This window comes from Stegodyphus dumicola, chromosome 7 (assembly GCF_044657685.1).
Source record: "Stegodyphus dumicola isolate Sdum_Otavi_A_Nest chromosome 7, ASM4465768v1".
NCBI lineage: Eukaryota > Metazoa > Arthropoda > Arachnida > Araneae > Eresidae > Stegodyphus > Stegodyphus dumicola.
This window is the reverse complement of record NC_140774.1, coordinates 49,964,991-49,989,452: the sequence shown is the minus strand read 5'-3', so window position 1 is coordinate 49,989,452 and position 24,462 is coordinate 49,964,991. Positions and strand designations below refer to the sequence as shown.

General features: G+C 31.3%; 1 protein-coding gene across 1 annotated transcript in view; it reads left to right on the top strand.

The window, feature by feature from the left end:
- Positions 1-24,462, top strand: part of LOC118197423 (uncharacterized) — a 235,726-nt gene that overhangs the window by 45,459 nt on the left and 165,805 nt on the right. Inside the window, exons 13-19 of the mRNA XM_085820180.1 lie at positions 4,819-4,962; positions 9,065-9,189; positions 14,124-14,233; positions 17,083-17,171; positions 17,272-17,384; positions 18,449-18,576; positions 23,624-23,715. Coding sequence (XP_085676306.1) covers positions 4,819-4,962; positions 9,065-9,189; positions 14,124-14,233; positions 17,083-17,171; positions 17,272-17,384; positions 18,449-18,576; positions 23,624-23,715 — 801 coding nt within the window. The remainder of the gene's footprint in view (positions 1-4,818; positions 4,963-9,064; positions 9,190-14,123; positions 14,234-17,082; positions 17,172-17,271; positions 17,385-18,448; positions 18,577-23,623; positions 23,716-24,462) is intronic.

Genomic DNA, 24,462 nt, shown 5'->3' with positions numbered 1-24,462 from the left:
AACCGGACCAAAATGTCTCCAAATGTTCGCCAAGTTTAGTGATTTTGGCGATTTCTCGACAAATGTGGCGACAACAGTCCCAGAAACTGTTCCCAGCTTTGGGATATCTCGCCGATTTAACGAGATAGACCTTTACTCAATGCTAAATAGACTTGCCCTTGTATTCTTGCTTTTTCGGCAAAACATCGTCTCTTTAGATTTTCATGGTGCATTATACAAAAAAATAACTAAAATTTCACATGTAATTTCACTAAAATTATCTACGTGTGTACAAAGTTCATACCAGTATTGCTGCAAGTCGGGAATAAAACTGAAAAGCTTCCTTTAATACTTTTTTGAGAATAAAAAAAGTATTCGAAATAACTTTAAAAGCTATTTTCTCCGTCCTTTCTGCATATCTTCGTGGTGTAACGGTAGCCCACTCATTCGAGAGGTCCAGGTTCGAGTCCCGACGAGGGCATTACACATTTTTCACGTTTCCTGCATCAAAATAATCTAATGTCTCTATAACTTGTAACTATTAATTCCAAGTACAGCTAGCAAATAGTATCCTGTCATAAAAATGTACTTTAATTTGTTTACTTGTAACAATTTCGTTTTCACTGCGAAAAAACACCGCAATTATTAATTTAGTAACACCGCATTTAGTTATGAATAATCATAATAATTTTGCTGTTTACACGACGCTTATGCAGAACTGGATTTAGACTTGATAAGGTTGCTATACCTAAGCTGTTTGAGATATGGGGCCCTTTATAAATCTGTTGTACTATACCTATACTATGTTTTAATTTTTTTGTGGGGCCCCCAAGAAAGTGGGGGCCCTAATCTATAGCTTGTGTAGCTTACACATAAATCCTGCACTGTGCTTATGCTTAACCTTTTCCAATTGTTCCGTCAACATATCATCGTTTAATAAAATGTTCTCCCAGGTGAAAAAAGCCTGAAAATTCATTACCAAAATTGATTCATTTGCCTTCTTGTCGAACAATTACCTAAAATATTTCTGTTTAGATTATCAAATATGAATGTGTTATATATTTGATAGAATATTCCCACGGTTTCTGCATCAGTTTCTCAGATTCCTAAAGATTAAATGTACCACAGACAGCAACTAAAAATCTCGCAAGATGTCTTGGACTTGTTAAGAAGCTCGATATTTGGGTTCCGCAGGAATTGAAAGAAATTCACTTAACGAATTTTAAAATGCGATAAAATTGTTTTATGTTAATGTGAAGTTCTCTGAACACAACAGAGTATTTATATTACGCATTTCAAACGTGGCGCAATCGACCCTTTTTCTGAAACGAATTATCACTGGTGATGAAAAATTGATAGTCTACTATAACAACAATTGAAAAAGATCATGATCCAAGCATGATGAATTAGCACAAATCATATCGAAAGCCAAATTGCGTCAGAAAAAGATCATGCCGTCAGTTTGGTGGGATTAGAAATGTGTTGTGTATTTTGAGCTGCTCCAAAGCAACTAAGTGGCCAACTAACTCAGGTGTTTGCTGCCAATAACTTATGCAATTGCAGGAAACAAAGGGAAAAGGCTTCAATTGGCAAATCGCAAAGGAATCGCGTTCCACCTCGGTAATGCGAGGCCTCACACATTTTCAACCATATGTACGAAATTATTGGACTTAGTTGGGAAATGATGTCATTCCGCATAAAGGCCACGACTTACCACCATCGGAATCCATTTATTTTCAGTTTATATAATTTCTGAAATGGTAGAAATTTAAGTAATAACGATGACCTCAAATCGCACTTCACTGAGTTTTTTTGCTGATGAAGATTAGAATTTCTATGAGCGCGGAATCATGAAGGATTCATGAAAAATTAGCAGCGTCTTTGCCAGAAATCGAACCGCGGACCTCTGAAATAAGCGCCCAGCGTGCAGACCACCACACCACGAAGGCATACTAAGAAGGCGGAGAAATACCTTATAAAGTTATCAGAAGAATGAAAAATGGTCATCGAACAGACTGGAAGGGCTCATTAAAGTTAATTTTTTTGTGGAAAAAATTGAGTTTTATTTCAGACTAAAAAGCTAAAATTACTTTCTTTCCAGCCGTTTATTTTATATTTCCTATGAAAAGGAATTTTAGTGGTTTTCTTCATGTGTAACATGGATACGAGTCAGTTCCGTGAAAACGTCCTCCACAAAGACATCCATACCGTTAAGCAGACGGCTCGCGAGTACTTATCTAAGCAATCCTAATTGTTACAAGAATCGGTAATTTGGAGACGTGGAAAATAACATTTTAAAATCTTAGTAGACAGTTAAGCAGCGCTGCAACGAAAATTTTTGATATATTTCAATAATTTTTCTTTACTTAGTTACAGCAGTTTGTAGCTAATTTTTTATCACTAGAAGAGCAGATTCATGCAGCTTGTTTTCGAAAGATATTGAGAATTCAACGCTGATAATCCTTCCTTGTTAGTAAACGCCCTACCATGACGTAGAAGTGGAATATGTACACTTTTCCTTGACTCAAAAGCTACTTATAAATGACGGAAGGTAGAATTGCAGAACAACTAGCAATACATTTTTTCTACTTTTAGTCATTACGTAATTCATACCAAAAATTGTGAGAATGAGTCCCAAAGGGCAATTTGGACAATTTCGTCTTGACATTTTGCGTTGGTTCACTATAAATGTCGGTTCACTTTTCAAATTGTTGCCGCCAAATATTAGGCCCCTGTGTAATATTTAAAGAAATTAAATAATGAAGAAACTGCATAAATGTATGTATGTTTATCGCATTGTGATAAAGCAACGGTACCTAGAGCCGTCAAATTATGAATAACGTAATCTTCCACGGAATACGGTCCTCTGGAAGCCCGAATTTGGAATTTGAAATTTATTTTATTATCGATTTCATATTTTGTAAAAATTTAAGGAATTTTTGATTAACAAGCTCAACAATTTAAAAGCGAGCAATGGAACACTGCACGGAAAAGAAATTCTCTCCAGCGCGCGAGACTGGGTATCGGAAATTCTAAGATATGCTCATTTTAAAATTATTTTGCGATATTGCTGTTGAACTGAAATTTATGGTATGAGTACGTAAAACATTATATTTAATAAATAAAGATAGCACAAAAACGTTAAAAAACGCCTCTTCGGGCGTAATATAAAATCTGAAAGCTTTCAAATTAATTAAAAAAAAATGTTTGCATATTTTTTGCATATTCACTTTATTGTACAATAAAGTATTTATTATACAATATTGTACTTTATTGTACAATAAGTGTATAGCTGTGTTCAAATACTATGTTAAGTACAGGAGGAATAAAAAATCAGTTAATTTTAAAGAAGCCCACCAGCGGCCGAGCGGTAAAGTCGCTGAGAACTGGCAGTTCGGTCCGAGGTTCGAATCCCACGAACGGTCTGGCTGCATGAGCGTTTTCGTGGTTTTCCTTGAGCCAATTTCCCTTAGAAAATCTTCCACGAAGGCATCCCTTCCCTTAGGCAGATAGCCCTAGTGTGCTTTGCCGTAATTAAATAAACCAAACCAAACTAAATTTAAAGAAGTGTATGAGTGAATTTGTAGAGGGTAATAAAGTGAAGTAATATATGCAAATTATGGCATATATTACTTTAATTATTGCAAATTATTACATCTGCTAGACAAAATGTTTTGCCTCGAGATATATGGTTCTGCTTTTAAATTCTCACTCCCAAAAGTCAATATTATGTCGAAAGAGTATTACGCTCAATCTTAAAAAAAAAAAAAAAAAAAAAAAAAAAAAAAAAAAAAACAAGCAATGAATTCTGTAATATTCATGCTGGATGCTGCATCATCCGATACCTCTTCTATCTTATTTTCACATTTCTAGTAAAATGCAGTTACAGCGATCAATTTCAGTGCGAAAGGTCTCTAATTACTAGATTTCAAACCTCGTGGTTTTTGAGATTAGAAATATCATTAGTTCTGAAAGAGATTTTCGTTCCGTCGTATTACGTTACGCTACCATGTATTTATCATTCACGTGCTACTGCATGAAACATTGCATTGCCCAGACTATTGATTTGTCACACACCGGTGACCAATGGAATCAGCAATCACCTGTTTCCTTCGGTTTGAGTTTTACAAATGTCATTAAAAGCGTTCCAAAAGGTGCGGAGATGGTTACTGCTGTTTAATGCTTAATGGTGATTAATATGCTGTGATGCTTCTTTCATCCATGCCACTTTACACTGAGTGTTGGCGTTGAAAAAAAAACTTAAGAACGGGCATTTATCATTTTGCATGCGGCCTGGCAAATATTTCGATTCCAGAGCATTGCCACTCGACGTGATGTAATAACTTTAAATGACGACGTGATGCAATAACTTTAACTTTTGTTTCAGATAATATTTCTGTTAATTAACGAACTGACTGAATGAATAAATGTATTTCTTAATAAAGTAACATAATTTTCAAATAACATAATTCTTTCTTATATTTAATAATATATTTAACAGTAACACAATAAAAAATGCTTATTATTTCCAATTGAACGTATCTAATCGATAATTTTCAAGAGCGTTTGCCATATTATTGCAATTTATAAAAATGTTTCTCACATCATACTACTATACCTTAATACAGATTTTTTAGTTTCTCAAACGTTAGCCTTTTCGATGATCTTATATATTTATCGCGTTTTGTTTGTCGAATTTATTAATTACATTATATTTTTTAAACACTTATTTAAATAATAAAAATTTTAAAATGATTTAAATAACACGAAATGGTCTGAAGTCTTTTGTTATCGTACTTTTTAAATTTTTGACGTGTCCTTTTTGTTTGTGCATCCCAGACTGGCAAAAATGTGAATCGGCAACCAAGTGGTCGAAGACTGTGCGATCCTGAATATTTTTTGAAGAATATCAGCACTGCCGACTGGAAAAATACTAAAGCTTTGCAAAATTACGCTTGCAGGATTTCAAAGGTGATAGCTCAGGTATGGCATTACCATTTTTGTGTAATACAGCAAGGATTCTCAACCCTTTTTTGTATCGACCCCCTTTAAAAGAATACTTTTCTTCATTGAAACCCTTACCTTTTTCTTCATAATATACTGCATACCTTGTAATCATAATACAAATATTTTCACACAAATAATGTTAAGCTAAAAATAATAAGAATATAAATAAAAGTTTTGAAAAAAAAATTTTTATTAGATTTCTATTTTATTATTTTTTGTATTATTATGATTAATAATTTTCGAATCTAAAATAGTTTTCAAAAACTAAATCGCAGATTCTAATTGCACAAATATTCGATTTAAATTAATGCGTTGTCTGCGTTTTATGTATGGCTGTAATTTTTTAAAAAAATATTTGAGGCAAAAATGCTTAATTTAATTTTTAAATCACATTGTTATAAAATATTCAACTTTTTTATTTATTTAATTAATTTATTTATTAATAGAAATTATTCGCTTCATAAAAGCCTGCTTTCGATAGATAAGAAGACGGAGATAGCAATCATGTTGGTTTGATAAAAAATTTTATTTTGGGATGTTTCTCGCAGATGACTTTCAGAATCGAAAACTTAGCGTACTCATGTGTTTTAATTTTAAGTAAGACTCATACTTGAGCATTGTTCTTTAATCTTCTTCTTTACTATGCAATCAACTCTTCTTGCATAGTAATAATGAAGGTCAGATATATCGTAGTTCAGCGGTTGTATAAGATGCTGACACATTCAAATTTTCGATGTTTGGAAGAGAATATTAAAATTTTCTTTTAAATTTTACAAGTGACTTGTATATAACAATATATCTTCTGAGGAAATACAATCCTTTTTAATAACGAACGGTATTATTAAATTACCAAATTCTTTTCCATTCAGTGTCGATATAAATAAATTAATTTTAGAATGAAAACCGAAGATAGCCGCCCAACCAGGATAGGGGTCAGCGACGGTGATTGTGGTACCAAAAAGGTCCGGGTTCGTATCCCGGATAAAGCATGGATGTTTTTAAATGCATAGTGTTTCTGCGAGCAGTCTAAATATGCGGTGAGCAGAACGTCCTCTCGAGAGTTTGTGGTCGAGAAAGAGGGGGGAGAGACCTTGGACCTTCCACTCGGTATGACCTTTCTCAAAGCTGGGAGCGTAACTTTAAGCGGTAAGTCGGGAACCTTCTGTCAGACAAGGGAGACTGGTAACAACAACAACAATAAATCGAAGATAAGCATCAACCGTTCTAACTTCAGTGAGATTGACGTCTGTTCCTTGCAGTTTGTTCTGTTGCGGCATTGAACAATAAATAGGTATCAGTTTTTATATCAATAACTTTTCCCCTCCTTACTGCGTAACTTCGTAGTGTAACTCGAAGCATGTCAGGCTGGCACGAATCTTGGGGAGGGCACAGCAGATTTTACATATTTCCTGCTCCAAAATAAACCAATGAGTTAATGGCGTCCATAGACGATAATTCTTCACCGCGTGGGCTTGATGACTGAGTTCCCTCCTCCCCAGTTGCTCTTTAAGTGGAGGTACATAATATAAGGTAATTTCTCTCTCCTCACAGCCTGCCTTCGTAGTGTAATCGAAAGAACGTCTGGCTGACAATCAAAAGCTTAGGAATTTGAATCCGGTGACAGAACTGCTCATTTTTCATGTGTCTTTCTCCAAACAAACCTAATCATTCTACAAAATGCTATAAAGAGAAATCTATCATAATAATCACAGAGTATTCTACTATTTGAAACCAAAAATGTAAAATAAAATTTCCTACTAACCAATGGAATTTATTTTGGAAGCAAACGATAGTTATACACAAGAGAAATAGATTTCGAAATTTTACTATCAGAAAAATTGTAAGAGTTAAAAATCCATTTTATTTATGATACTGAGGATATAAAATAACAGTTGTTGCAAAATGTTGTTAAAGAACACGACTTTTTAAGTAATCAGTTTTGCAATCATGATAAGGCAAGCACTTTTATAATATAGAAAATAAATGAAAAATTTATGCATTGTCTGGCTCTTTCTAAATGTACTGGACTTTTTTGCTAATTGAAAATAATAACAAGTCTTTGAGGTGTTAAAAGGCCATACAGTCAAATGTATCACCATGCAGTCAAGGGCTATGGCCTCAAAACTGGTTTCTTTTTCTTATCTTCTGATGAAAACTCTAGCGTTAATAATAAAAAGTTTTATTATTTATCTTCTTGTTAGCATCTCTAAGGTACAGATGATTATATCATTTGTTACTGTTACTCATTATGATTTATTATGTTTTTAAAGAATCGAAAACTCATTTGTTATTCTTTCAAGAAGGAAAGAACTCCTTTCAACTTTCTATGTCACTTCTTTGCCTTCGGCACTGCGGGAAAATGATCCACAAAACCAGTCTGTAAATCTCGCTTTTTAAAAGTAAGAGGAAGATGCTATTAATAGAACGAATGATAACAGACCTCGTGAAATGTGAACTCGTTTCATGTCAGATCTCGTTAGATTCGAGGTTTATATTGAAAATAAAATCGTGCTGAGATAATATTAAGAATATCTTTAGTTTGCTTCGACGAATACGTAAAGATGACGCTGAAATAAAAGCAAAAAATGGCGAATACGAGTACAAAATTTAATATTTAGTAAATAAAAAGAAAGTATTTTATTAATGGACCACTGAAAGCAGCATTTTTCCCTAATAAATAATAATCTTTGTTTACATTAGTTGCACGTATGCCTATGTGTGCTTCAAGCACAATTTGGCGGAAATCTTTCTAACTGGAAATTATTTTGCTTCCTTCAAATTCAGCTCATTGAAATTCAATAATATCTAGTGAAGGCATTTTCTTTCTTTTCACAAAATATGTTATTAAGCAACCAACACAATATCTTTTTTTTTTTTTTTTTTTTTTTTTTTTTTTTTTTTTTTTTGAAGAAGGACTTTTTATTGTTTACTTGGAATCCAAATTTTTTATTTCCAAAGTATTGTTTACCTGGAATTAATACCTTAAACATCAGGTGCAACTGATAAATGAGGTCTATCTTAATCTTACATCACTTAAGACGTTTCTCTATTTTCAGATGGCAGATATATATTTAGACCCTTTATATAATTCTTTTAAGGGTAAAGAATTTTGATCATGAATGCAAAATATGTGCAAATTTAAGCGTTGAAAGTGCACATTTGTCATTTTTTAGTACTTGTTTTTCAGACTGGATAACTCGAAAAATTCTTGCAGCTATTAACTGCTTTATATTCTATATTAAAGAAATATCATGTAAATATTTTCTGAGACTTGTTTGGCTGCGTTAAAATGTTTTTCGTTGTACAACGCTACATGCTGCTATTAATCGACGGTGCTTAGGATCATAATTTATCTTCGGTATTTTAAAAGTTCATTGCTGACTACAGTATAAAGGAATTATCGAAAAAATTCATTTTATCAGAAGCGCTTAATAATATTTTATTGTAAGTATTATTTTATATAATTAGCGTTGTAAATAAAATAGGTTTCTAGCATCTATAAAAGATCGATTTACAAAAACTTCTAACTCCGCTTCTTGTTTACACTTTTATCAACATCTAAAAATAGAATTTACCGATTATAAATGTTTTCGGTAACAAATAATTTGCAAGCTTTCCTCTCTTTCTATGTATATATGTAATAGAAATACACTTTTCTAATGTTTTGATATTTACAAATTTATAACATTTTAACTTAAAAAACGAAATTCTGAACAAATACTGGAGTTTTTAAAACTAGGATTCTTCTCTTCTATTTTTATAAAGCGGTAAAAATTTGGCTTTGTCATTTGGCAACAGCAAAGATTATTTAATCTTTTATTTTGCTCTTCTAATGTCCTCATTCATTTTCACTGTTCAAAGTAAAATTCTCTTTCTAGACAAGGACTTTCAACTTTTCCAATATATGGGTAACTTGAATTTTCTTGCTTAAATTAAAATAATATCATCCGCAAAATTATCCGATACTAATACAAATTGCTTTTGTGATTCAGTACGTTTCAGAAAATCAAACATTAAAACGTTATATCAACTTTCTTTTTTCTTTTCTTTTTTTTTTTTTTTTTTTTTTCTTTTTTAGCGAAGATCAAGTGGTTATGAAGGTGATGAATGGCAGTTTCCCTCTGACAAAATTCGACGAATATTCAGTCAGCGAACGAGTTCCGAAATTCAGCACAATATCAAGAGATGGGAAAACGAAGACAAGTAAGTTGAATGACAGTGATTTACTTAACGCATTGCATAATTTAATATATTTCTTTTTTATTTTTTGAAGAAACTTAAATGGATTGCAGGTCTTATTGCTTTCACTTAACGATAAAATCATATTTACACAAATACACATTGTTGCCGTTCAGTGATGCAAAATTTCTTTATTTATCCTCGATGATTTAAAATTGATCTTCTCAGTGCAATCTAATTATTTAATAAGTATCATAACCTAAGTTAATCAGCTTAAATTAATCTTTTAAAAGTTCATTTATCTGTACTTGTGTAATTGTTATTTTATATAAGTGTTCTATAAATAGTTATTATAGTGTTATTACAAGAGTTTTTTATATAAAGAATAACATAAATAAAATAAATTGTTTACGCATATAAGAAGTCAACGCCATTATTTCTAACTCTGCTTCTTGTATACACTACATAACAGGTCAATTGTAAAATTCATGTCTTTAGTTCTCATAGATACATAACCATCAGATTTTATTTCCGCTGCTGATGGTAGGTGCACTGTATCATGTCAATGATACGTCGTTTCTAACAGCAGTCAAGGGTCAATGACTCGTCGTTAACGAGTTCTTCGGAATCTTTGCTGAAAGTTTGACGTTCATCACTGCGAGATCTGCGGCTACATATTTTTTTATTTATTTATTTATTTAACCGAAATTACAAACCTTTCTTTAATTAAGATTCCTGTGAATAAACTAGAAGGATATACTATAAATAACTACATGACCGATTTTTATAAATAATAGTAACACCACTGTACAGAACTTTCTGTTCAAATGTCAGGCAATTTATTTCTATCCTGAAGATTCTGAAAAAGTTAATGTTACTCATATCAGCCGCATCTTTCTTTGAACTCTGCTTAAGTAGTTAAGCTGCTATCTCCAGTCGGGAATCCATGTGTAAATTTGTTAAAAGGATTATTTCAGCTTCCTTAGGACTGGCTTATTTATTATGGTAATATTTTTTACCTTCAAATAAAATTTTCCATGTAAGTAAAATGTCACATGTTTCCCGAGAAATTTGTTGGATGCTTTTGATATTACAAAATTTAATAAGCCCATTATTCACTAGCGTAGATTCACTCAACAAAATATCTGAACCGATGAAATCATACCTTATGCTTCCTAACCTCACTTTATTTTGCGCTGGTATTATAAGGCATTTGATAGTGTCAATAGTGATATAAGGCATTTGATCGTGTGTGCCTCTAGCAAAGGCATTTCGAAAATTTTGAAAATTAGTGCTTAAAATACCAAGTGCTTTTATTTGCGTTGATTTGTTATAGGTAATCTTCAACCTGAAGCATTACTAACATAATACCATTTGGAAAGACATTGCCCACCAGATATTTCCAAAATGTGCTTCAAATTTCTAGAGATTCATGAAAATGTTTTATTGGACAACTGAAAAAGATAATCGAAAAATAAATCTGTATAATTTATATTTATATTAATTTTATATTAATATTATACTTTATTTTTCGCTGGTATTATAAGGCATTTGATAGATATCGTGTGTGCCTCTAGCAAAGGTATTTTGAAAATTAGTGCATAAAGTAGAAAGTGCTGTTATTTGCGTTGCTTTGTTATAGGTACTTTAATTAGTCTTCAAATTGAAGCACTACTAAAATAATACCATTTGGAAAGATATTGCAGACTAGATATTTCAAAAATGTGCTTCAAAATTTCCAGAGAATCATGGAAAATTTGAAGCACATTTTTGAAGCAATTGAAGCACATTAAAAAAGACCATCGAATAGTAAACGTGTATAACTGGCAAACTAAACAGGATTACTGACGTCACACGTCATTAGTTACGAACTCGTAATAGCCTATTTTGTGGTGGTGTACTGAATTAAAATGAATAAGGATTTTATAAATATAGTAATAGATACAAAATGAATAATAAAACATGTTAGAAAATAATTTGTACCTGTACCTCAACCAATAACTTCCAATCAAAGAATATTTACATTTTCATCGGGCCTGTCTTCAAATTTTGAAAAACCTCCTCGTTTCCATCAAATGATATGTTTAATAATTAAAATAAAAGTATCTAAAATCCAAATATAAAAGAAAATTTTAAGTGTGGCGCTCCGATGATGTCTTCATAAATTATTTATTTTCTTTGAAATCTTAGCAGTCTGTGTACAGAGCCTTTAAAAATTTTGAGATCGTGCTGCCATGTTTTGGCTTTAGTTATAATTAAAAGAACAAAGCTTTTGTGAATAATGATTTTATTTTTCAATAGTGCACGGGAAAGACTAATTAATGGAAACAATTTTTTGATAAATTTTATTTCTCTAAGAGAATTAAAAATACGTATAGCAATGCGTAGTATACTTTCTAGTGAAATTATTTGATCGCCATTTAAAAGGAAGGCATTTAAAGTAAGCATTTTTAGTGCTGCCATCTTGTGATCAAGATTGTAAGCATTTCAAGAACTTTCAATATATGCTGTTGAGATCAATTTGATATTATCCATATGAAAATAATAATAATAATAATGTATTTTATTTTCCATTCAGTTCATTGACAAATTATCAACATAAAATGTAGTAATTAATAACAGTTCGTAGTAAGAACGACTTAATATCTTCATCAGGGCTTAATTTCTAAAATTAGAAATGCCGGAGCCTTATCGAAGACCATCAGGAAAGAGGAAAAAATAAATGTATAAATAAAATGACTCATAAAATCATTAATAGTTGAAAAAAATTAAAATTTAATTATTAAAATAATTAACTAATTGACGATTCGGATAATGAAATAATTAAAATTTCATAAAATGTAAAGAGATAAATAAAAATTTAATAAGTAATTCAATAAATAGTAAATAATAAAATACTGTATCCTGACTTCTGGATGTAATTAAAACAAAAACTAAGAAATAAATCAGCCGGTATCTGACTGAATTTAAGCTTTGAATATAATGGGGGATGATAGAAATAAATTCCTCTTCCAGCACACCAATGAACAGCAGTAAAATGCTAATTCAGAAGTCAAACAACAAAAATCAGCGTTATATTTACAAAATTATCACAGGACTAGTTTCGATGGTTTTACCGAACCACCATCCTCAGCTGCAAAACCGCAAATGAACAAGATAGGAAATAATGATTAGATAAGATAAGAAAGCCTGGACAAGAATAAGCAAGTGGCGCCATCTTTTGGTGAAACCAGAACTAAAACATAATTTCTTTAAAGGCCGCAGGCAAATTGGATTGGAGTTAGGATCGTTAACTAGAACAGAAAGATTTTTATGAATGTGAAATGCCTCTAGAAAATCCAGTTCTCCAATGGAAGATGTTTTTTAAATAATTTGGGCAGCAGAAAAATTGAACGTGTGATTTTCGGACCAACAATGTTGAGCAACAGAAGACTTCTGTGTTTCCTTTTTTCTAACATATGCCTCATGTTCCTTGACGCGAAGTTTTAAGGCTGTCTTAGTTTGGCCAATGTAAATTAAACCACACTGGCAAGGAATCCTATAAATACCCAAGGAATTCATATCCGGAATGGGGTCCTTGAGTATGGAACTCGGAATTTTATTGATGGGAGAATAAACAACCTGAAAGTTAAATTTCTGCAAAATATGTGCAACTTTATAGCTAATTGATGGAAAGAAGGGAATGACAACAGAATTTTTATAATCTCCTAAAACAATATAACGCTGATTTTTGTTGTTTGACTTTTGAATTAGTATTTATTCGGCGTGTTATTGTGTCTTAATTAACAGTAAAATGGTTAAAGCATCACTAATGACATTAGAAGGAATACTGTACATAATATTGAAGAATCAGGGTACATAATATTGAAGAGTTATTAGGTTATTTGATTACTTGAAGATGTGGAAAATGCGAAGTACTCCCTCTGTCCTTTTCAAATGGAAGGGAACTCCTCAGAATTTCCTTACTTAAATATTTATATAATTTTAAAGAAATAAAATGCAGAAACAAACATCGTAGCATTTAACATCGAAATTCTCTCTCTCCACTCTTCTTTTTTTTTTAAAGATGACATTTGTTTCTTTTAAGAACAAAGATTTAACTTTTATTTCCTTGTTAAAAGTAAAGGAAGTACAGTAACCGCGAAAAATTTCGGGTATCATATTTCAATGGAAATACCCATTCTGGCCATTCCTAAATCCATCTTGAAGATTATTTTTGAGTGACGTTTGAAAACATATATGTACAGAATAAAGAAAGGACTCTTTATCCCAAAATGGATTGTAAAATAGGTGCAAAAAGGATTTTCCACCCCCTTACTCGGCCTATAATTTCTCAATCATTGGACTAGTCATTTGCTTCCATTTACAGAAGTGTTTAAAATGACAAAAAATATTCATATTCTGAGTGTTAAATTTTTAACAAAAATTAATTTTTGACAAATAACGAAATCAATCCAAAACTTTTAATTTGATCTCCCGGTTCCTATACTAATATCTGAGAATGTTTTTGTTTGTTAATATTTAGTCATTATAAAAATACATAAATACAAGAAATCGACTCCCGTACGACAAAAGTTGACTGGGATATTTGATTTCAAAACTTGTAATTTTTTATGCCATTTTAACTTTGGCTTGAGGGATCGAGTCAGCTTGAGTTGACGTTAGAATAATTTGAGGAAACGAATTTCAGTGAAGTGCAGTAAGAAATGTAGATAATTTAACAGACCGTACAAGGAAGTTATATAGTGTTAATTTTTAGTTAACAACACTAGATATTGTTTTTTTTTTTTTTTTTTTTTTTTTTTTTTTGCTTATTTAATGACAAAATTTCAAAATAATCCCTGAGATGTTAGACCGCAGTTGGAGATTTTTAGAATTAAGGTTTACTTACTTATTTAATGATTTTTCTTCTCCCAAACACTTTTATTGTTTTTATTTATTTATTTATTTTTAATTAGTGTATCAAATCCGAGGCGAACTGGTTTATTAAGCCCGCATCAAACAGAGAATGAAACAAGTGTCGACGACTTAATATCTGCGGCTGAATGTGCAATTCAAGGACTAAAAGGTAAACAGACAACGGATATATTAATTAATCTGAGTATTTGACTTGCACGTATGTATATATTGTCACGTTTATGGTGCGAGTAAATAAATACAGTTTACGGCTCGTTGATTAGATCCCTCGGTAGTCTATTATCTTCTGTAGAAGAAAAACAACAAAGTCAATAACAACAAAGCTAAAGTTAGGAAGAATTCTGCTACTTTTAGCATTGGTCCGAAAATTTTAGCCAAAGTTTGAAATATGCAATTAATTATTGGTACTGCTCGAATCTGGTGATGAAACATCGTCAATGATTTCTTATATTTGATTGTTTTCATACATTTAATTGTATCAAATATATTTGATACAATTAAATGAAAGGATGTCAAATGAATTATATTAATGAATTTTTAGACTTTCATAGATGAGAAAGCATGCTTTTTCGTGAATGACGAAATGCTGTTTAGAAAGCAGAGCAAAATTAGGTAATGGAAGGGATCGATAATTTAATATGATAATATTTGAAATTTTTATGATTATATTATTTCTTATTATCTCCCGAAGGCACTGGAAGGATCATTGTTTTATTTCTTTTCATGCTTACACTGGGGTATTTGCTTCGGTTTATAAGCAGGAGAGAGATAATCCAAATAATTTTAGTTTTAATTTTAAAATTCTTCATAAAACCGATATATGCGTAATTTCTGCTCTTAGTTATTGAATGGTCAAGGTCCTATGTGGACAAGAATTACTAGGAATATAATAATGGTAAAATATTTTTACGCCCCTTCCATAAGTTGTGAAAACACTGATAATTAGATTACTAAATAAAAATATTTTGCACATTCGGAAAAATATTTATTCAGAATTTCCATCAATTTCATGAAGAACTGGTATTTTTCTATATACTGTGTAAAATTAACCATCATTCATTTAACAGTCAGTCTGTATATCCAGTCAGGCCACTGAAACAATACAAATTCCTCTAGATAAATGAATCCAAACACATAATAACAAGATAAAAGGTGAATTACGCAGCAAAAAAGTTTGTTTTATCACTGAAAGGTTCAACCTGCTGTATTAAAGAATGCAATATTGCATTGCGAATATTTTTTTATTATAAATGAGCTTGCAATTTTGGTAATCGCCGGATAACAGGCTTTTCATAAAAATGCAGTTTATACAATCTGAAAAGGCAGTTAACGTAAGTCTATACATTCGGATATTACATATTCATTGGTTTATAAATTCGGAAAATACATTTTATTTGTGTACTGCTTTTTTAATGACACATAGCATTAACTAATCGAAAAAAAATGTTTTATAGGCTAGGCCTTGCATCGTATACATTTTCATAAAGTAAAATATTTAGCCTAAAATAATTGTGAATCTGTTCCGTTTGAAATATGGAAAATTGTTATCTTTGTATTTCCAAAGTTTTTTGGAACACACACACACTTGCTTAAAAACTCTCGATATTCTTAGAAGCATTGGTAGAATTCTTTTTTTTTTTTTTGGATCGGTAATAAGCTGGCTGCCGCGTTGTTTCGGACAGCTTGCTTGATAAGAGAAAAATCGGAGTCGAGAAATCTGGGAGCTGTGGCGGTCACAGAAACCAAAACTGCTTTCGTCAAACTCGCTTTGCTCAAAAATGTGATATTGCGCCTAATGACAGGAAAATTTTGTAGTTCTTTTGGCACTACAACACAACGAACGCTGCTCCGAGTGAACTCTTTTCGATTTGTATCTTTTGTACAAAATACGCTAATGATTTCTAGCAGCCAAATTCAATTATTGCAAGTTTTATGCCCGTGAAATGCTACTTCCGCCAATAGTTTGGACAAAGAGAATTATATATTTGTCGGTTTTTACAATAAATAAAAAAAGATCCTGATATATTTTATTTTAAGTCAAATTTAATTAAACAGCGTTGTAGGTATTTGATATTTACCATACTGATTTAGATTTGTTTTAAACTTATTTTACTGTACTTAATAAGAGGCTATTATGTCACCAATTTTTAAATCGTATCTTAATTTGTATTCGTGTTATAGAATGCATTATTCGATACCTTATGCATTATAATTGAATAATGGTAACCATATAAGTGAATAATGGTAATTATGCATTATAATTGAATAATGCATTATTCAATTGTCTGTATACCTCTAGGTGACAGTAGCAGAAGTTTCTATTATTGGTCTTTCTTTTATCTATCACAACGGCGCTTTCGAGACCGATTGATAATTGAAGTTCTGCATGAAATATGTAACTGTAATATATATCAGGGTGGTCGTAAGAAACTTCCTCGATATTTCATTTCGATTGGTTGAGCGGCATATCCGCTCAACCAATCGAAATCCATCATACCAAATAAAATTTCAGATATTGTTTTTTAATGCTATATACGTTTGAAATAGTGATGATTTAAAACTACACAGCATACTACGCACTATGCCATAAATCATCAACTCATTTAGGCAAGTATTGTCACTGCGCGAAAGAAGCTGTTTCATATTTCTTCCTCTCATCTTTGCGCATGAAGTGTTGCCATTTGGTAAAGCATAAAAATAATTCTTTTATTTTTCATTTCATCAGTCTGCAAATGCTTAACAAAGGAAGCATTTTAAAAATAATTAGTTCGCGTTTCATAATTTAAATAATTTAATTTTAATAATTTCTAACGCTGTTTAATTAAATTTGACTTAAAATAAAATAGAATATTTTTATCTAATAAATGTTATTTATAGGCTATTTAATTCATAAATTTTATGTTCATTTGTAATGTTATTGTGAGTGATAAAAAGTTTATATAGTGCCATATAGTACAGGACTAGGTACAGAATCTGTTGAATCTTTTTTCCCCTTCTCAGATATTCTGGTGCAAGTTGATAATGGATCAAACTCGACGAATGAAAATACTTTAAAGGTTTCGGAAGATGTATCTAAACAAGCTGATGACGTAAGTTTTTATAAATTTAGTTATTCTTTTGTGTTTTTGACATTTTATACTTTTTAATAAGAGTAATTTGACGAATTTTTCTCTGTTTTATTTTAATTAGCTAAAAGAAAAGTGGGTGCTTACTTCGATTTCTCGGGTAAAGGAAGTGGCAAAGGATTTCAGAGGGAGTCCTCTTATGCAGATGAACTTATCCAATTTTGATTTGCAAAAAATGTAAGTGTCTATTTCTTTAATGCTGGCGGTTAATTTCACAATAAAGGATTTGGGTACTGTGAAAGTTATCTTATGTACTATCAATTAAAGAAGCGACTAATAAATGATTACTATATTAGTCGCATTTCAGCTTTTCTGCACAGTTGATTCGTTCAGGATTAGTTTCATAAATTTAGAAACGGATTATATGTCGTGCAGTGTTTTTATCTTGAAAAGCATTATAAAATAATTTACATAGCTATCTAGAGAAAACTCACGAAATTTCGCAAATTTTCGTAGTCAAGGAATAATATTTGAAATATTTCGATTGATCCTTCTAAACAAACATAATTTAATTAAATATTCGAAATTTTCGTTTGATCAACCTAAAAAATATAATTTAGTTATGAAAATAATTAAATTAGATAGACAGACTGACGGAAGATAAAAATTAAATAATATTCCTTAGCAGATTCCTTAGCTGATTATACTTGTGTTTTTTATTAAAAAATCTCCTGGTGCATTTTTGATTTATAAAATATCAGTTTGGGGCGGAATTATTGGCATTTTTTAATGTAATCGCTACATCGATACGCTAATATTATTTATACGAGATATTTTCTTATTACATATATTAGAAATGTCTTTATTGGAGTTTTTGAAAAATATTTGGGCTGTTGTGTTACGTTTCATCAACATTTATTAGTAATTTGATTAGTGTTGCTACTACACAAAATATCGCATTACTCAAAATCTAAGGTCACTAATGCCCTTTAGTTATAAATAATCTATTTATGTTTACCGACCTACCCTTCCCCACCGATGACCTTCAGCTCGCAAATCACTAACGATGAATTTGTTTTATCGATCGAATTTGTTTTAATTTTATTTTAACAACCTACGTAAGTGAGATAATTTTTAAAATATTTTATTTATAACACGCTTGAATGATAGCTTATGACTATTTTCGGTATTATTTTGATTAAATAAAATATGTTTCTACCTTCATACATTATTTACTTAATAAGGAATCGTTTGCATTGTTAAATATTATCGGTTTATAATCGATTTTACATTATTTTAAGGTTATCTACAGTGTACAGCATGCTGAATAAAGCCACTGCACATAACCCTGCTGGTGTCTCTGCTACGGCTAATGAGCTCGTGAGGTTATTGCCAGCATTTTTGTTTGTGTCCCGTGAATTGAACACTAGTAAGTGTTTCCTCTTCTTTCTTATTCTAAGACGCTTTGTATATTTTTTTCATTTCCAAACTTGAATTTAATAATAAAAATTTCATTGTTATTTTATTTAATCCTTCTAAGCCAGGTTTTGAATCTATACTTCCTATCTGAATACTACAGCTTAGGCCACGTAAAAAATAGTCCACCTTCAGCGATAGTATGACAAAATGAATACGAAATTTCTCAGAGTAGGGGATGAATAGGAAGACAAAATAAAGCTAGAATATTGCTTTATTTAACGATATCAAGTTACTGGACAGATGGACAATCGGTGGACGTAGAACAAGGGCTCTAAGTCCTGCCTCCAAAGACCTGGCGCCGGTATTGAAAACGGATTATTTTTTCGTAGCCCACACTGAGTAAAATAGTTCAACTAAAGTTTCGATATAAATTCGTATTTAGGAAGCAATTTGGCTCAAAAATTATTTTAACTTGAATGAATTCCGAATTAAATTAGTTAATTCCGAATTAAAGTTCAGTTTTAATTTGATTAAACGATCATGCTATTTTACAAAAATTACTTTCAGTTTAAAAGTAAGTAAGCTTATTTTAAATTAATGTCTCATTTATACGACACAATTTTAACAGCATATGAAACTGCCTGTAATTAACATTAAATTTTAGAGAAAAGCAGAGCTGTCGCTACGACGCACTAAAATATAAATAATTTGTAATTTGCCGATGCAACATCTATTAATTAATGTTATCACAAAAACAACAGGCCGAAGAACAAATTTTAAAGACAGTAATAATTAGCAACAAGAGTCACCCTAACTTGAATAAATTTTCGGGACTATAGTTTTGAAGGTAAAATAGAACCTCTTTTCTCAGCTGTAGGAGTGAAAATGATGACCTGATACCAAAGGACAAAAAGTTTGAGAAAGTTCCAGTTAAAGAGACGTGGAAATCAAAGTCACTGGAGCTATCTACTGACAAAAGCCAAGCTGATAGTAATGAGGCATTGAAACTGGGATCATTAATCAGAACCGATAGGTTTTTATGAATGGAAAACTTTTCCAGGAAATCTAATTTATCAAACGAGAAGATGTGTTTTTAAATGGTAGGCATTGCTGGTCACATTCATAAGAATTTTTCGGTTCTGGTTAATGATTCCAGTTTTAATCCTCCTTTATCAGTAGCTTTACAGAAAATTATTTGCTAGTTGCTTTTAATTCAGATTTTAGGTGGAATAAGTGGTTTTGTTTTGCTGTCTTTTAGGTGGAATTATCTTGAAATTTTCGTCAGTTGTTATTGTGTAAGCACTTTTCTCTGTTGTCAATATTTACGCTTCTGTAACTGAAGAAGAAAATTCTGTTTAACTTTCGAAACTATAGTCTTTTTGAAATTTATGCACGTTATACCAAATCCTGTTGCGAATTATTAATATCTTTGCAAAATACACCAAAGTGTCAATTTCAAGATACAATCATTGTGTTTTGCCAGATTATAAGAAATTCATGAGCCGCTAGAGTAACGTCTATTAGTCTGGCAGTTGCCAAAATCATCCTATTTAAATTCGTAAATTTTCATATAAGTAATTCATTGATAATTATTTCAGTATGTCCGTTATTTATTAATTGATGGCGTTGCTTCGTCCACTTATACATATAGCCATTAGTCATCTACCTCTTATTACGCATAGTATACCGATAAAGTGAAATTGTGCCTTTTTTATTAAATCAGGTGCTATTAACTAAGACTGTCTTAGAGGAGATGTTTAAGAAAATAATACTAATATCATAACTTCCTTTTCCTATCATTTGTCAGGGCTCACCAAGGGCTGAGCGGTAAAGTCGCTGAAGAATGGTATTTCGACTTGGGTGTGATTCTTATGGGGATGGATGCATGGTCATTTTTATAGTTTTCTTCTGTGCAACTTGAATAAGAACTAGTTTTCCTTAGAAATTCTTCCACAAAGACAGATAGCACTCGCGAACTTTGCCATAATCAAATAAAATCAAACTATAGCACAGCCAGTGAGCACACAAATCCCAGTGAGCGGGTAGATGCACGGGCGCTTTTGTGGTTTTCCCACTGCTTAAAGTAGATATAAGGTCATTTCCTCTTAGGAAGTCCTCCAAGAAGACATCTATCCCCTTAGGTGGATAGCCCTTTCGTGCTGTGCCGTAAGCATACAAACTAACTTATCATTTACCACTGCTATTACGAATAACTCATTTTAAATATATGCCAATTTTTAAGTTTGGGATTTCTGACGGATTCAGTTTTAAACTACTAGGCTTTTTGATAGTGTTTAGCTTAAAACTATTTCAGGATTGGAACCTGAACAGTAAAATGAGATTTCATTAAAAAAAATTTTTTTTTTTTAATAAAAATTTTTAATTTATGTTTGTTAACCTGCATAAAAATGCAATCTTCTTTGAGGTGTTAGACTATACTCTGCAGTTTTGAGACTATATATTTTTTAATTTTGCTATAGTTATAGGTAGAAGTAATATTTATGTTTTATTACAGTAGATTATGCATTGTGCATTTTCCTGGAAATGACAATAGAGACTTGATTTGTAGAAAAAAACAGTCTTCGTGAAAATATGCCCTATTAAAAACTAACGAAAAGAGACAAATTTAAATTTCTGATTTTTCCATTGATGAACCTTTCACTCTCATTCACCGTACCAATGAAATAATACTGCTGAATATTGGCAGCTCGACCCGGGCTCTATCCCGACAGAACTGGCCGGCTGCATGATTGGCTTTTATGGTTTTCTCCATGTTTACCGTAAATGTGAGCCAGTTTTTCTGAGAGCATCTTCCATGAAGGCCTTGTTTTCCGTTGACAGATAGCCCTCGTGTACTTTTTCATTCCAGCTACCGAACTTAATCTAACCTTCACTTTCATTGAAACACGAGTGGTTTACAGATACGGCTTTAGTTCCTGCACACTTAACATTCTATAAGCAAAAGATACTAATATTATGAGCATTGAATTGCTAAAAGGTGCTGATATTTGTTGCCTGGTTGTATAAAAAAGATCTTCATCGTTTTGTGAAACATAAGATGTTTAATTTACTTTCCTTACGGCTTTCCAAGTAGCCATTTTTCAGAATGTTATCATTCATCACAAAGGAAAGTATCATCAAATCAATTTTCAAATTTAATCAGTTTATAACTACTTAACACTAAACAGTTTAAAAATAATAAAAAAAAATTCTTAATAATTTTAATTTATTTTTCAAAATAATTCTAATTAGTTATTCATTAAATTCTAAAGTACTCTGTGCCAACTACATAATATATGCCGTTAGAAACATTTTTACTAATTAGAATAATTCTTGAAACGTCTACAATAAGTTATCAGTTGGATAAGCTATGAATTGAATATAATTAAAATGATAATAATTAAATATTAAAAAATAAATACAGGTTTATGTTATTGAAGAAATTAAACAACAAGAATCAGTGTAATGTTTATAAATTTTGCAGGACTAGTTTCCATGGCTCAAATACAGAACCATCTGCATCAGCTGCCTAAGTGCAAATGAACGAGATAAAATATGGGGAGAAAATAAGATTGACTGGAAAGAATTCAAGCTATTAGCGCCATCTATTGATGAAATAAGGAAACTAAAGCATAACTTCCTTAAAGGCTGAGGATAAAGATGGATTGGAATTAGGGTCGTTAACTAAAAAAGAAAGATTTGTTTTTAATGGCAAACCCCTCTAGACCAATGAAAGATTTTTCTTAAATAATTGTGGCAGCCTCCCCCCCCCCGAAAAAAAAGGAAAGTGGGATTTTCGGACCAACAGTGCTGGGAAACTGAGGATTTCAGTGTTTCCTTTTTCCTAACGTATGCTTCGTATTCTTTAACGCGAAATTTTAAGGCTCTGTTAGTTTGACCAATATAAATTAAACCCACTGGCAAGGAATCCTGTAAATACCCCAGGCACTTTTATTGAAGAAGAAAAAACGACCCGAAAGTTAAATTTCTGTAAAATACGTTCAATTTTATAGCTAATCGGTGGAAAGAAAGGAATAACAGCAGAATTCTTATAATCATCTAAAACGACAGAGGGTCTTTTATGTATAGAATTCAGAATTTTTTAACCGCTTGGTTAATAATGTTGGGCGAAAAGCCCCTGTCAATAGCAAGTGCTTTAAAGTAATCAGTAAGTTCTTGATCAAAAGCCACTTTCGAGAAGTAAACTTGAAGTGCACATAAAGCAAAGGAATAAAGTGAAGATAACTTCTGTTTAGTCGAATGATATGATTTGAAGTGTGGTGGAAGGTAAACCGATGAAGGCTTACATTAAACAGTAGTACTGAAGTTGGATATATTACGTATGACTAAAATGTCAAGAAACGGAAGGGCATATGATGTCTCAAGTTCAAAAGTGAACTGAGTAGCAGGATTAATGGATTCATTATTGAAAAAAAAACTTTATTTAAATGATCTTCATTACCGCCAAACAGAGTAGAAGTATCGTCTACGTAGCGGAACCAACCACACCGGGAAGTTTGAAGTTTAAAATAATTTTGATTTATAATAATGCTTGTAGATAAGACGAGGATAAGACTAAGAGAGCTTCCCGTGGCTAATCCCTCAGTTTTCTTGTAATACTTATTTTGGAAAACAAAATGTGTTTGTTTCAAACAGAGTTGAGTAAAGGAAATTAGCTCGTCAATTTCGATGCAGAAGAAATGAAAATCACAAAGTCTGATTTCTAATCATCTTAATGTACCTTCCATTGGAACATTGGTAAAAATTGCTTTTATATCAAAAGAAACCATGAGTAAATACCTAGAAGAAATGCTTTTAACTTTTTTTGTAAGTGTAAGTGTTATTATCTAATAAAGCTTAAAACCTAGAAACTAAATATTTAGCAAAGGAGCATCGAAAAGAGCGCTTTTAACCTCAGTATGTTTAATTTAAATGTCTAAATGGACAGTTTTTATGAATGTTTCTAGAATTATTCTAATGAATAAATGTTGGTTCAATGCTATATATTACGTATGTAGGTACAAAATAGATTTGTTTAATTGATTTATATTTTCTAGATGCCACTTTGATCAATGGAATCCCAAATCTAATATCAGCCTTCGTAGATGATTTGGAACCTTTGGTTTGGAAATCTATTTCACCTGATAATGTAAGCATTTCTCATTCATGTTTAAAACAATAATTTAAGGTTATGAAGGCATTTTAGAACATCTTAAAATGCAGCGTAAATATTTATAAATGCGAAGAATATAGTTGATTATCTGGAATTTCTGATGCGTATATGACTATGTTTTGCAAATGTATGCAAATACTATTGGTGTTATATAAGTATAAATATTATAAAATAATTCCGCAAATATTATATAATATTTTAAAACATTGTATAATATAAAATAATTGGAACCATGCGATTGACACATGTTATAAAATAACTCGAACCATGCCATTAATCGCCAGGAAATCTTTAATCTCTTTTACGTGTAATTTCTCTGTTACATTTTATAATACTGTTGTTAAACCTTTTTTGTTCCTTCAAAATCTTTCAGATCAAAAGGGGGGGGAACATTTCAGTTTGAAATAAAAAGTTTTTTTTTTTTTTTATATGGAAAAAAAAAGGAATTTATCCTGTCGACCATTAAGCACGGCGATTTTAGCGCCAATTAGGTTTGCCCTAATAACACAATAATAACATCAATATTTTCGTTCGATGTAACCCCGTCTGATTCTAGATAAGCCACCTTTTGTTTTTGTGAACAAGATGCAAAAATTAATATAATTATTACCGAAAGGTTATTGTGCTCCTTGTCATTTATATTTAGGAAAAAATCAGCTTTCGATTAGCTTAAGTTAAAAAAGAAACTCAAATTTTAACAAAACACATAGTTTTATTTAATAT